The sequence below is a fragment of the Phodopus roborovskii genome, unplaced genomic scaffold (genome assembly GCF_943737965.1).
Source record: "Phodopus roborovskii unplaced genomic scaffold, PHOROB, whole genome shotgun sequence".
In the NCBI taxonomy this organism is placed as follows: Eukaryota; Metazoa; Chordata; class Mammalia; order Rodentia; family Cricetidae; genus Phodopus; species Phodopus roborovskii.
Genome location: NW_026125295.1, coordinates 18,397,097 through 18,410,580, shown reverse-complemented (window position 1 = coordinate 18,410,580; position 13,484 = coordinate 18,397,097). Strand labels below are relative to the sequence as shown.

At 40.7% G+C, this 13,484-nt stretch overlaps 1 protein-coding gene across 2 annotated transcripts in view; it reads left to right on the top strand.

Moving 5' to 3' along the window:
* The first annotated feature begins 885 nt into the window (after window positions 1-885).
* Topbp1 (DNA topoisomerase II binding protein 1) overlaps window positions 886-13,484 on the top strand; it is a 46,982-nt gene continuing 34,383 nt past the window's right edge. For both annotated transcript variants that reach the window (XM_051206075.1, XM_051206067.1), the window contains exons 1-8: window positions 886-1,076; window positions 1,820-1,910; window positions 3,941-4,075; window positions 5,254-5,397; window positions 7,023-7,204; window positions 8,431-8,627; window positions 10,657-10,839; window positions 13,023-13,189. In XM_051206075.1, the coding sequence (XP_051062032.1) occupies window positions 1,827-1,910; window positions 3,941-4,075; window positions 5,254-5,397; window positions 7,023-7,204; window positions 8,431-8,627; window positions 10,657-10,839; window positions 13,023-13,189 (1,092 nt within the window). In that variant the 5' untranslated portion in view covers window positions 886-1,076; window positions 1,820-1,826. The remainder of the gene's footprint in view (window positions 1,077-1,819; window positions 1,911-3,940; window positions 4,076-5,253; window positions 5,398-7,022; window positions 7,205-8,430; window positions 8,628-10,656; window positions 10,840-13,022; window positions 13,190-13,484) is intronic.

The following is a 13,484-nucleotide window of genomic DNA, read 5'->3' as shown; positions in this document are numbered from 1 at the left end:
CCAGGCAAACTTGATATTCATTCGTATGTAAAAGAATGACATGAAATCCTTATCTCTCACCCTGCACAAAAACCAACTCGAAATGGATCAAAGGCCTGAACGTCAGATTTGAAACTCTGAAACGAAAATAGGCAAAGACTTTCTGAATAGGGCCCTAGTTGCTCAGAAAATAATACCAACAATCGACAAATGAAACGGGACCGGATGAAGTTTTTTTGTTTTTGTTTTTTGTTTTTTTAAAGGCCCTGTACAGCAAAGAAAACAGTTAATTGAATGAAGTATACAGAATGGGAGGAAAACTTTGCCAGCTACACACCTGACAGAGGATATCTAGAACATACAAATAAAAAGTCTGAACGTGAAATCAAACAACCCAAGCAATAAATTAGCGTATCCTTCACCATCCTGTCCTCTTTCCGTTACAATTTTTGTCCGTGGTTAAGCAGTGACTATATTCTAATGGAGGAGAGAAACCCACCCAATCAGGGGAGACAGAAAGATCTTGACCTAATCTAATTCCCCCACCTACAAGCTACGTGATAACGAGTATATATCCCTTGGCCTTCGTTTAAACACTTCAAAAGTGGAGAAGCCGCTAATTAGCTTCAGGAGTGTTTTCCCGTGCACTGCCCGGCACGCTGGGGAGCATCTGCCGCTGGAGCCCGTGCCCCACCCGGGTCCTTATTTCTGCACGTTCTGAACTTCTACTGTCGGCCTGAAGCTCCTCCTCGCCCTGAACCTTGAGTTCCAGTCCGGCCCAGACCGCAGCAAACAAAGCTTAGGAGCCTTTAGCCTCTCCCGACAGAGGGCGCGCGGAACAGCACTTTCCCTCCGCTCCACTTCCCAGCGCGGGGCCCGATGACGTCACTTCCGCCGGAAGGGGCGTTGCGTCCGCCTCGTTGGCGCGAAAGTCGGTTCCCGGCCTCGGCGCTTCCGGGTTCTGCTGCGTTAGCTTGGGACTGGGGGCGCCGCCGGGGGCGGGGGCTGCGCGCCGGGCTGGCGCCCGACTCCAGCCGCCGTCCTGCTGGCCGCGCGCCCCCCGACGTGGTGCCCGTGGGCCCTCAGGCTCCTCCGAGGTGAGCGAGCGCCCGCTCCTCCCGGCCGGCTGGGCGCCCGGCGTCTCTTGCGGCCTTCGCGGCCCTAGTAACCGGCGGGCGGCCCTCAGACACCCGGGAAGCCGCGTCCTGGACGTTCCACGGGCCCGCCCTTTCCCTGGGAGCCAGGGACAGTCGCGTGGGCCTTTCGGGCGAGCGTGCATGACCTTCCACAGTGGCTGCTTGCGTTTCACGTCCGTTGACTTAGGAGCAAATCTTGCGGGCCATGGGTGCCAGCACCGCAGCCGCCCTCGGTTGTCTTGAAGCCCGGTGCAAGTCGATGTCTATTAACTGAGGGGCCCACACCAAGGACCTTGGTGTATTCAATCAGGGACGTTAATTTTGTTCTCAGATTTGAGGATTCGTGTTGCCTCTCCCTCTATTTTCTACTTTGCCCACATTCTGTGGTCTTTTGCAAACAAGTGAATGAATTCATGGGCAAAGCCAGATGTCTATTTCTTCGGCATTTTTGCCTTCGTAATAGTTGATTTGCTGGCACGGTGGTGGTGGTGCATGCCTTTAGTCCCATTACTAGGGAGGCAGAGGCAGGCAGATCTCTTGAGTTTGAGGCTATCCAGTCTACAGTGAATTTCAGGACCGTCAGAGCCACACAGAAACCACGCCTCAAACAAACAAAAAACCTAAAATAAAATATTGATTTGGTTTGAACATTTAGTTTCCTACCTAATTTATTTTTATTCTTATTGACTGCCTTATTCTTACAGTTCAGCAATGTCCAGAAATGACCAAGAACCGTTTTTTGTGAAGTTTTTAAAGTCTTCAGACAATTCAGAATGTTTTTTTAAAGCTCTTGAGGTAAGAATAATTGGGTATGTCTTATTTGATGCTATGAGCTCATTTCTCATGTTTTAAATGTTTTTCATTTGTTGGGTTTTATATCGTAGAAGTAATTTAAATGGAGTTTAGCTACAGCATGTGCTTAATACAGATTTATTTTTTTGTTACTTAATTTTTTAGCTAGTGTAATTATACCATTATGTATTTTTAGGGGATTGAAATCTATTATGACATGAGTGTGAGTGTGTGTGTGTGTGTGTGTGTGTGTGTGAATGTGTGTGTGTGTCTCCACTTCTGTACCTGCCTACCACAGTGCATGTGTGGAGGTCAGAAGACAACTTGGAGTTGGTTCCCCTTCTACCATAAGATCCTGAGGATTGACCTCAGGCCCTCAGGCTGAATGGCAAGCAGCTCAGGTGACTGCTGAGCTGTCTAACAGGCTCAAAACATTTCTTCTTACAGGGAAGAAATAAAAATGCCCACATTTGTAAAATAGCAATGTTCTTTCCTTCATAAAACATATTCGAGGGCTAGAGGAAGTGCATTTTAGAAAGCACGGAAGTGTTGCTTAGTGGTATAGAATTTGTATAGTGTGCTTAAAACCCTGGTTTTGGCCCCCAGTGCTGCAAAACAAACCTACCACGATCACAAAAGGAAACTTTGAGGAAGTGCCATTTAAGCAGACCTGATTAAAGTGAAGAATTACTTCAGGTGAAAACCCAAATGTAGAGTATCCCCCAAAGCAGGGCCAAACAGAGCCTCTAAGTGAAGGCATTAGCCTGCTCCAGGTATAGGGTATGGAGCTGACTGGAATTAGTCAGGGAGGTAGACATACCAGATGAGTCTGGAGATAGGTGAGGGCTAACTTTTATGGTTTTGAAGGCTGTGATAAGAAATGAAAATTTGGGCCTGATTCTAAGCAGTCAATTTGCCGACATGACACACAGAAAGGAGAGAGGATCAACACCTGGTATATGTCCTCCAAGGTTTTTCAGAAACAGGGAGTTGGGGACTGGAGATAAGGCTGAGGTCCCAGCCCTCATGTCAGTAACACACAATTACTTTTAATTATAGCTCCAGGGATCCGAAGCTCCTGTCTAGCCTCTGGAGGACACCTGCACACATGTAGTAGACATACACACTTGAGTTTGTTTTTAAATAAAAAGAAAGAAAACATGGAATTGTTCCTTTGCCGTTGATTGGATTGGATCTGGGTTTTGTGCATGCCCCATGTTACTGTGGCAAATTTAGAGGAATCCATCAACAGCATTGCTCACCATGCTGTTGGCCTTGTAAACAAGCAAGTTAAGGGCAGGATCCTTGCTAAGAGGGTTAATGCTCGCTCACATAGAGCACATTAGACACTCTTAGGAGCTGGGGCAGCTTCCTGGGACCAGTGAAGGAAACCTGCCAGCCAAGAATCTCCGGTCTGCTCCACCCAGAGACAACACTGAGGATGTAACGTCAAGAAGCCAGGGTTGCTGGAACAGTTCCCTCTGACTTTGTAGCTTAATGTAGAAAAAGAAGTAAAGACCCAAACTATTAAAACATTTAGAATTTAATCTGAGTGTGGTGGAAAGTCATTAGTTTTGAACAGAGTATAGTGATCTGAATTTTTTGTTTATGTGTGTGCATATGTTAAGTGCCTGCCCATGTGTGCTCTTGTGGATATTAGTGTTGCAGAGCTTACTGATTTGCTAGACTGGCTGGCCAGGGATCCCCTGGAATCTCATCCCTGCTTCCCACTGTTGGGATTGCAAGTACATTCCTCCACACAGGCTTTTTACATGGGTGCTGGGGATCCAAATTCAGATACCCATGCTTGTACAGCAAGTGTTTTACCCACTGAGCCATCTTCCCAGCCCCTGGTTGGTTTCTTAAAAAGGATTACTAACTTCTGTGTGAAGAATAAATTTAAGAGAGGAGACCAATCCAAAGGTGTCTGCAGTAGTTTAGGTAAGAAATAATACTGTAATAAGAAAAGGGCTGAATAAGCGTGGGAAGGACTTAAATGTAGGGAACTCATTATTCTTTGTTTTCTCTTTCAGTCAATAAAGGAATTACAGTCAGAAGATTATCTTCAGATTATTACAGAGGAGGAAGCATTGAAGATAAAGGAAAATGACAGATCACTTTATATCTGTGACCACTTCAGTGGTGCTGTATTTGATCACCTTAAACAGGTCTGCTGTCTCTAAGATGCTCACTTATTTGGTAGAGGTTTTGCTTTCTCGTGTGTGTGTGTGTGTGTGTGTGTGTGTGTGTGTGTGTGTGTGTGCGTGCGTGCGTGCGTGCGTGCGTGCGTGTGTGTGCGTGTGTGTGTGTGTGTGTGTGTGTGCGCATGCACGTCCTTGTTTGCTCACTTGCTCAGGTCTCATTGCTTCATGAATTCTTTACTGATCATGAGTACTATGAGTACATTGGGATTCTTCTGGCTTGGGGTTCTTAGACTTCTAGAAAACTGCTTTACTGGCTGGTGCTTTGTATGAAAAGCATACTTGAATGTTTCTTAGTTGTTACAGTATTAGGATCATATTTCTTGGGGCTGGACAGATGGCCTAGTGACTAAGAGCACTTACAGCTCTTCAAGGTACTTGAAGATTTGATTCCAAGTATCCATGTCAGTTGACTCACAACTACTTGTAATGGAATCCAATGCCTTTCACCTCCAATTGTACCTGCACAAAATGTACATATACCTATATACACACTACATATAATTAAAATTAATATTTGAAATATCTAACTTTATGCATAAGGCTTTTACCTGCATGCGTGTTGGTGCACCGCTTTCATTCTTGATGCCCTTGGAAGTCAGAGAAGGGAATTGGAGCCTCTGGAACTGGAGTTACAGGTGGTTGTGAGTCACAGTGTGGGTGCCAGGAATCAAACCCAGGTCCTCTTGAAAAGCAGCAGTGTTTAACTGCTGAGCCATCTCTACAGCCCTAAAATATAATTAAGAAAAAAAAAAGATTAAGTTCTAGACTGAAAATTTAGGCAATGCTGTCACATAGCTTTAATCTCAGCACTCAGGAGGTAGCAGTTAGATCTCTATGAACTTGAGAACAACCTGGTCAACAGTGAGTTCTAGAACAGCCAAGGCTACATAGAGAAACCCTGTCTCGAAACCCCACCAAAAAAGAAAAGTGTGACAGCAGTTATGAATGAAGGGCTCTTGTGGTTTTGCTTTTGAGTGTGTGTTAATGTAATGCTCAGTGTGCTGGAGAAATTATGTGATGGTCTTTTTTCTTCTAACAGTTGGTAGCTTTCTGCAGTAGTCCCTCTCAGTTTCCGTGAGTAACTGGCAAATGTTCCAGATTTAATTTTGTGATATTAGTGATCTTTTCCCTAACTTTTATAGCTTGGCTGCAGAATTGTTGGTCCTCAAGTAGTCACATTTTGTATGCACCACCAGCAGTGTGTCCCAAGAGCTGAGCATCCAGTTTACAATATGATTATGTCTGATATAACCATATCTTGTACAAGCCTGGATAAAGACAAAAGGGTAAGTACTGAAAGGTGCGGTGCTGGCTCTGCACCTGATTTTCCCTGGTGGGAATGTATCTTAAAGACCACATACATGCTTTTTACGGCTTTCAGACTTCAGTGCACGGCTCCCAATGGTATTTAAAAAATGTTTGAAATGATAATTACATTATTTCCTCTCCTCTAAATTCTCCCATATACCACTCCTTGCTTTCTGTCATATTGATGACCTTTCTTTTCCATTGTTGTTGGGGTGTGTGTGTTTGTGTGTATACATGCATACATATGTAATCCTAAAAGTTACTTACATGCATATTTTTATAACTGACCATTTGGTATTAGATAACCAGTTGCTGTAGAATATATTTTATAGAAAAGCTGTTTAAGTGAAGAGTTTTGTTTTGATTTAAAATAAAATTTACTGTTCTACATTCAGTATGCTTGGTTTTTGAATCAGTTTTCTAGCACAGAAAATCTTTAAAGAAAGGATTCTGATCTGGGTGTAGTGGCTCATGGCTTTAATCCTGACTATTACTGAGTTTCAGGTCAGCCAGAGCTATATAGTGAGACCCTGTCTCAAAAAACAAAACAAAGAAAAGAACAAAGGATAGTTAGACATAGTGGCTCACATCTGTAATCCCAGGATTTGTGAGCCTGAGGCAATAGGACTTCTTCAAGGTTGAAGTTAGCCTACTTCAGAAAACTGAGAGAAAAGGCCACACAAAACATAGAAATGTGATTATAGTATGTAAAAATGTAATCAGAAGCAACATAATTTTAAATTATGGAGATTTTGTTTGTTTGTTTGTTTTTCAAGACAGGTTTCTCTGTGTAGCTTTGTAGACCAGGCTGGCCTTGAACTCACAGAGCTCCACCTGCCTTTGACTTCCGAGTACTGGGATTAAAGGTGTGCTCCACCACTGCCCAGCTTTAAATTATGGGCTTTAAAAGAATAAATACAGTCACTTATTAATGGTGATAATTCTGAAAATGTTTCTCTAGGTGACTATCATTGAGTATACTTAAATTTGAGGCTGTGATGTTATTAGCAATATTAATTTACAAGACCACATTTCTATAAATGTTGTTTGATTGAAGTATTGTTAAACAGTATTGTGACTGTCAAGAAAACAGTTACTTTCAGGTTTGTTTTAGGGGGAAGACTGTAAATTGAGTCCAGAGTTTTGTGCATGGTAGACAAGCATTCTATTACTGAGCTACATCACCAGCTACACATTTTAAATGTAAAATTAATACACATCTTTCCAAAAGTAATTTTTTTTGTTGTTGTTGTTGTTGTTGTAAAAACGTTTGTATATTCAGGCTAGCAACGATTTTTAAAAGACACTTATGGGAGACTGGAGAGATGGCTCAGCAGTTAAGAGCACTCAATGGCTGCTCTTCCAAAGGATCTGGGTTTGGTTCCCAGCACCCACTTGGTAGCTCATAGCCATCTGTAACTTCAGTTCCGTGGGATCTGATTCCCCCTTCTGACCTCCAAGGCCACCAGGCTTGCACATAGTGCATAGACACATACACAGGCAAAACATTTTATACATACATTTTTTTGAAATTATGGGATTAAAAAAAATAGAATAACTATTGTTTTCTTTCTCATTAATGTATTTTCTTTTGGGTCTATAGGAAGAAGTTCATAAATATGTACAAATGATGGGTGGACGAGTGTACAGAGACCTGAATGTATCAGTCACTCACCTTATTGCAGGAGAAGTTGGGAGCAAAAAATACCTAGTTGCTGCTAATCTGAAGAAACCAATTTTGCTTCCTAATTGGATAAAAACACTTTGGGAGAAGTCACAAGAGAAGTAAGACATTTGTGTGCTTTGTATATTATAGAAAATGATAACATTTGGTTAACTTGGCATGCTCTTGGGTGTTCATGGGGAAGCTTTATGATAATATCTTTTGGTTTATTACTGAGAGACAAAAATAGGGTCATTGTTCATTTCTCTAGTGACAGTAGAAGAGCAGAATCTGTAAGTGCTTACTGTCACAGGATGTCACTGTCAGGGGAGATGAGCTGCAGACTGAGCACTATCTAGAGGACAAATGCTTTGATATTGAAGTTGTTTTCTGCAGTTTGGCTTTTGTGTTGCACTATGTAATACTGTGCACGATGTTAGGATGGAGGCTAAATGAGCTGCTTTGGCAGCCTTGTTCCCTCCTGTGGGGTAGAGGGAAGTAGAGATAAGATAGAACATACATATATGTAAGCCATTAGCTGAGATGTGATCACTCAGTGTAAACTGAACCTATTTTATGCACTGGCCTGGACATTAGATGTATGTAGGGATCAGAACAGGACAGGAGTTTCCTTCATGGAATTGGAGGTATAATTATATTTCCCCTAAAATTTGGTTTATAGTTATAAGCCCAGGTATCTGAATAATATCAGCATTTTGTGGCATTTTTCCATACTTGTTTCAGCTCCATTCATATGCTCAATGTGTTTCCTAGCCTGATGAAATTGTGACAACAGAATAACTAATAATTGTTGGTGCTCTGCCATAAATAATTACTTTTACTTAATCAGGTGCATGCCTTTAATCCCAGCATTTGGGAGGCAGAAGTAGGCAGATCTCTATGAGTTTGAGGCCAGCCTGGTCTATAGAGCAAGAATACACAGAGAAATCCTGTCTCAAATGCTCAAATGCCCCCCCCCCCAATAATGGGAGAATTTAAGTCTATTTTATAGCAGGCATCAAATGAAATACTAGGTTTTTATAGAGATTCAGTCTTATAATTCTACCCTACAAAGTGCTCCCCATTTATTACCAAGGACTTAAGAGTTAATAGTGCTTTCTTTAAGATGGTCTTCAGACTATTGCTGAAATACAAATTTTTATTAGAGACTGGAACTCAACTAGATGAGCAGTTAGTGTAATCTTCAATGTCAATTTTCCTTTCTCAAGTGTTTATAAAGCCTAAAAAAAAAAAAAAATGAACAAACAAGGAAAGCAATGGTGTTTAAAACTATCTGAATACTTATTATGTTTAATTTTTCCTTTTTACCAATTTTTTTTTCCTCCAGAAAAATAACCAGATACACTGACATAAACATGGAAGACTTTAAATGTCCTATTTTTCTTGGTTGCATTATCTGTGTGACTGGCTTAAATGGTATACACAGAAAGACAGTTCAGCAACTCACAACTAAGCACGGAGGCCAGTACATGGGGCAGCTGAAGATGAATGAATGTACACACCTCATTGTCCAAGAACCAAAAGGTAAAACTGCTTTAGAAGCAGTCGAGCGTGGAATTCCTGTTGTAGCACTTCAGACCACCTTGTGCTTCTGACATGTCGTTGTTCTGGTTTACTTGTTTTTTAGCCCCCTAAAGTCATGCAAAAAGATAGTTTGGGTCACAGTTTAGAAAAATTCAGCAACCATCCTTGTGTTTATTCAGGACATGGAATAAACGTAAAATATTAAAAGCTCTCAGTAATGTTTCCTCTCCTGCCTGTTCGACCTTAACTGACAAACAGCTCTCCACAATTAACCAAATAATGAATAACAAGAAAGCTAATATGTATAACTAAGTGGTAGTTCTTTCTTGTGACTGAGTTATGACACTTGATTAAGTACTTAGGTTTGATTTAGTATATTAGGATTGGGGTGGGGGTGGGGCTGTGATAAGGATGGAACCCAGGGCCTTGTGCACGTCAGGCACGTGCTCTGCCACTCTGCCACATTTCCCAACTTGTCTATGAACTAGAATTTCTAACTTCAAGATATGCTGTGCAGATTATGAGGCGACTCAAAGTATAAAAAGAATTACAGATGAGAAGTCTTTAAAATTACTATTGTTTTTGCTATTTCAAGAACTTTATTCTGGGGAATAGTTTTACTGCTGCTGCTAAAATCTGCACAAATGAATGAGAAGAGTTGCCATATCATATTTGTATGTCTCCTGAGCTACATTGATAAGAAATAGCAGTTAAGAGTACTTGTTCGTTACTCAGGAGACCAATTATGACTGTACCAATTAAGGATGGTAGCTGTGGCTTTTTTATCAGTCTGAATTATCTGTTGACTGTGTCTTGCGGTATAGAGATTGAGCCTAGGGCTTTGTTTAATGCTAAGCAAGTGCTCTTCCATTGAGCTGTGTCCCTAGTCCTTTATCCCCATTAATTTCTGCTAGAGACAGAATCTCATCAAGTTTACCAGGGTGGCCCTAGATTTGTAATCTTCCTGTCTTATGGTAAGTAGCTGGGATATAGACTTAAACCAAAGTAGAGCTGGGTGTCATAGGGGTGGAAGCAGGAAGATCAAAAGTTTAAGACTGGCCTGGGCTGCATGGTCTATGTCTCAAAAAAACAAAGACCAAAATACAGTCAGAACACACAAGAAAGCAGAAACAAAAACAATGCCAAAATATCCTTTGGCTTTACATATTGACTTTAGTTTTTCTGTGATATTACTTAAAAATATATTGTTAAAGTTCTTTACTGGAAAAAAAAATTTCAAATCTCCTTGTCCCTTACTTTGGTACTTGTACAGTCTAGTCAAAGATAATATTTATTATATTGCATATATTTATAGTATCTGTAATTATGTATTCTTGTAATGTAGCGTGTGCTGATATACATCTTCAATAATCCCATCACTTGGGAGGCAGAAAACAGGCAAATCTCTGAGTTCAAGCCCAACCTGATGTACTCCAGTGCATTTCAGGCCAGCCAAGCCTACATTTGTGAGGCCCTATCTCTGAAGGAAATTGGCTGAAAAGATTGATCAATAGTTAAGAGCACTGGCTGCTTTTTCAGAGGATCCTGTTCTGATTGCCAGCATTCATGTGGTGGCTTCCAACTGGCTGTAATTCTAGTTCTAGGAGATTCAGTGCCCTTTTCTAACCTCCTTGGGCACCATCAGACATGCAAATAACACATAGACATGCATGCACATGCAGACAGAACACCCAGACAGATTAAAAAACAGAGATAATAGGGTTTTTTTTTTGTTTGTTTGTTTGCTTGTCTGTTTTTGAGACAGGGTTGCTCTGTGTAGCCCTGGCTGTCCTAGAACTTATTCTGTAGTCCAGACTGGCCTCAGACTCAAATCTTTCTGCCTCTACCTTCGAGTGCTGGGATTAAAGTCATGTGCTACCACCACCCGGTAAATGAATACATTTTTAAGATAAAAGACTGGTAATCTTTAATCATTACTTTTGTTTCAGCCGAGTTTTAAATATTAATTTACTATGAACTAAGGTATAATCTAAATATTTCTGTATTTTTCTTGTAATGAACACAACAGGACAAAAATATGAATGTGCCAAGAGATGGAATGTGCACTGTGTGACCCTGCAGTGGTTTCATGACAGTATTGAGAAAGGCTTTTGTCAGGATGAATCTATCTACAAGGCCGAAGCCAGATCAGAAATAAAGACGGTGCCTGATACTTCAACTCCCACTGCTCAGGGCAATGCAGCAGCTGAAAGTAAGTCTCTTTGAGATAAAAAAGCAAGCCAATTTGTCCACATGATAACTGATGTACTGGACTGGGATGTAACTTAGTGAGAAAGCTTTTATCTTTTGAATGTAAGCCTGGGGTCTCAGTCCTAAACACCAAGGAAAATGTGAAGCAGTAGGTTTGCTAACAAGACCATTGAAATGTTTTGTTGTAGGGACTTCCTGGTTTTTGTTCATTTGTTTTTTTTTTTTTTTTTTTTTTTTTTTTCCTGTGCCTCTGGTTAGAGCTAAATAACAAAACAGCCAGGTTGTGTAGAAAACTATCCAGAAATTCTCTTGTATTCTTTTAGAATGAAGGATTGCTTTTTTCTACATCCTAATTTACATAAGAGGGTAATTAAGAACACTAGTGAAGCTGGGCAGTGGTGGTGTATGCCATGAATTCCAGCATTCAGGAGGTAGAGGTAAGCAGATCTCTGAGTTTGAGGCTATTGTGATCTACAAAGCAAGTTCCAGGTCAGCCAGAATTGTTAGAAAGAGAAACCCTGTCTTGAAAAACAAAACTTAGTAAATAGCCTTAAGAAAAGGTTTTTGTTTGTTTGTTGGTTGGTTTTTCAAGACATGGTTTCTCTGTGTAGTCCTGGCTGTCCTGGAACTCCCTCTTTAGACCAGGTTGGCCTAGATCTCAGAGATCCACCTGCCTCTGCCTATTGAGTGTTGGGATATTTTTATTTTTTTATTTCCCTCCTCTGGATTTTTTGAGGCTGGGTTTCTCTGTGTAGCTTTGGCTGTCCTGGAACTAGCTCTGTAGATCAGTCTGGTGCTGAACTCAGAGATCCACCTGTGTCTGACTGCCAGTGCTGGGATTAAAGGCATGCACCACACCTGACAAGAAATAGGCTTTTTTTTTTTTTTTTTTTTTTTAAAGATTCTATGTATTATTGTTATTATGTGTTTGATATGTAGGTGTGTGTGCATACCTGCCACAGTAAGTGGACATTAAAGAACATCTGTGGCCAGGTAGTAATGGTGCATGCCCATAATCTCAGCATATTGGAAGCAGAAACAGGCTTTGTGATTTTAGGACAAGTCTTTGTGACTTTAGGACAGCCAGGGCTGTTACACAGACAAACCCTGTTTTGGAGGAAACAAAACAAACAAACAAAAATAAAAAACAACTGTGAAGTTGGTACTCTGTACCTTTATATGTGTTCTGGGGACTAAACTCGTCATCAGGCTTTCATCAGGCAAGTGATTTACCCCCTAAGCCAGTAGCCCAGGAGATTATTTTTATGATTTTGCTCATTCATATATTATATGGGGTTTTTTTTTTGTGTGTGTGTGCTTGTTTGTTTTGTTTTGTTTTTTTTTTTTTTTTTTTTTTTTTTTTAGTTTTTCAAGACAGGTTTTCTCTGTGTAGTCCTGGCTGTCCTGGTACTCTATAGACCAGGCAAACCTGGAATTCAGAGAGCTGCCTGGCGCTGCCTCCTAGGTGCTGGGATTAAAGGCAAATGTCACCACGACCAGCCTATATTTCCTTTATTGGTTTACGGTAATGGTTATGGATTGTCATTACTTAAAAATTCAGTGTTATTTGTTTGTTTTGGTTTAGCGTGGTAGCACCCCTGTATTCTTAAGACTTGGGAGGCTTAAGCAGGAGGATTACCATGAGTTCTAGATCGGGAACCGTGGGTGTAGATCATAGACCCAGTCTCAAAAATGAAAAAAAAAACAAAAAAACAAAACAAAAATTTCATGGTGTAGCAGGTAGTGTTTTGATGTGTAAACTGGACACCTTCAATCCCTAGAACTCCTGTAAAGGTGGAAGGAGAGAACCAACTGCACAGCTTTATTCTTGACCCTCCACAGGAGCTCTGTGACAGCCATACACACCATATTAGATACAACACTTTGAAGCTCAAAGATGAAAGGACACCCCCATTTGTGATGGTCTTTTTTGATGTGTCAGCTAAGGTAGCATATCCAGTCACTACTAATCTCTATTTTAGAAGTGTTTTTTTTTTTTTTTCACAAAATTGGCAAATTTTTTTTCCCCAAATGTAAGCTTCTTGGACCTTAAGACCAGCAACTGCATTTTTATGACGTATAAGCCACTTTAAAGAAACATTAAGTCATTTCACTTTAATTTGTAAGGAAGCATGTAATGACTTGTTTACCTCATGAATTTATACTTTCTTTTTACATATGAAGGTCGCACGCTTGCAGATGTCAGCCATATATCCAACATAAATAGCAGCTGTATAAATGAAACAATGTTCAGTTCAACTACTGGCAAACTTGAATGTACACTTGAAGACCTAGAAAATCTGGACATCAGTGTGTTTCAAGCACCTGAAGATTTGCTAGATGGCTGTCGGGTATGTCTTTATTATGTTACAAATTCAGTAAATGCTTTGAGTTTAGGGCCAGCTTGAGCTACAATGAGGTTCAGACACACAAACACTCAGCCTGACTCTGAAGACACCTCTTAGTTGGACTTGCTCCTTATCTATGCAAACAAACTCTGCACTGAATCAGGAAGCTGGCACTCACCTTGTTCATACTGTGGCTGAGTTTGTGTCTGGGATATAGCTTCATTTGTTATGCTTCAAAGTGCATTTTACTTCTCAACTCTGCTCTGAAGTCTTACAAGTTACGTTAAAACATTTCATG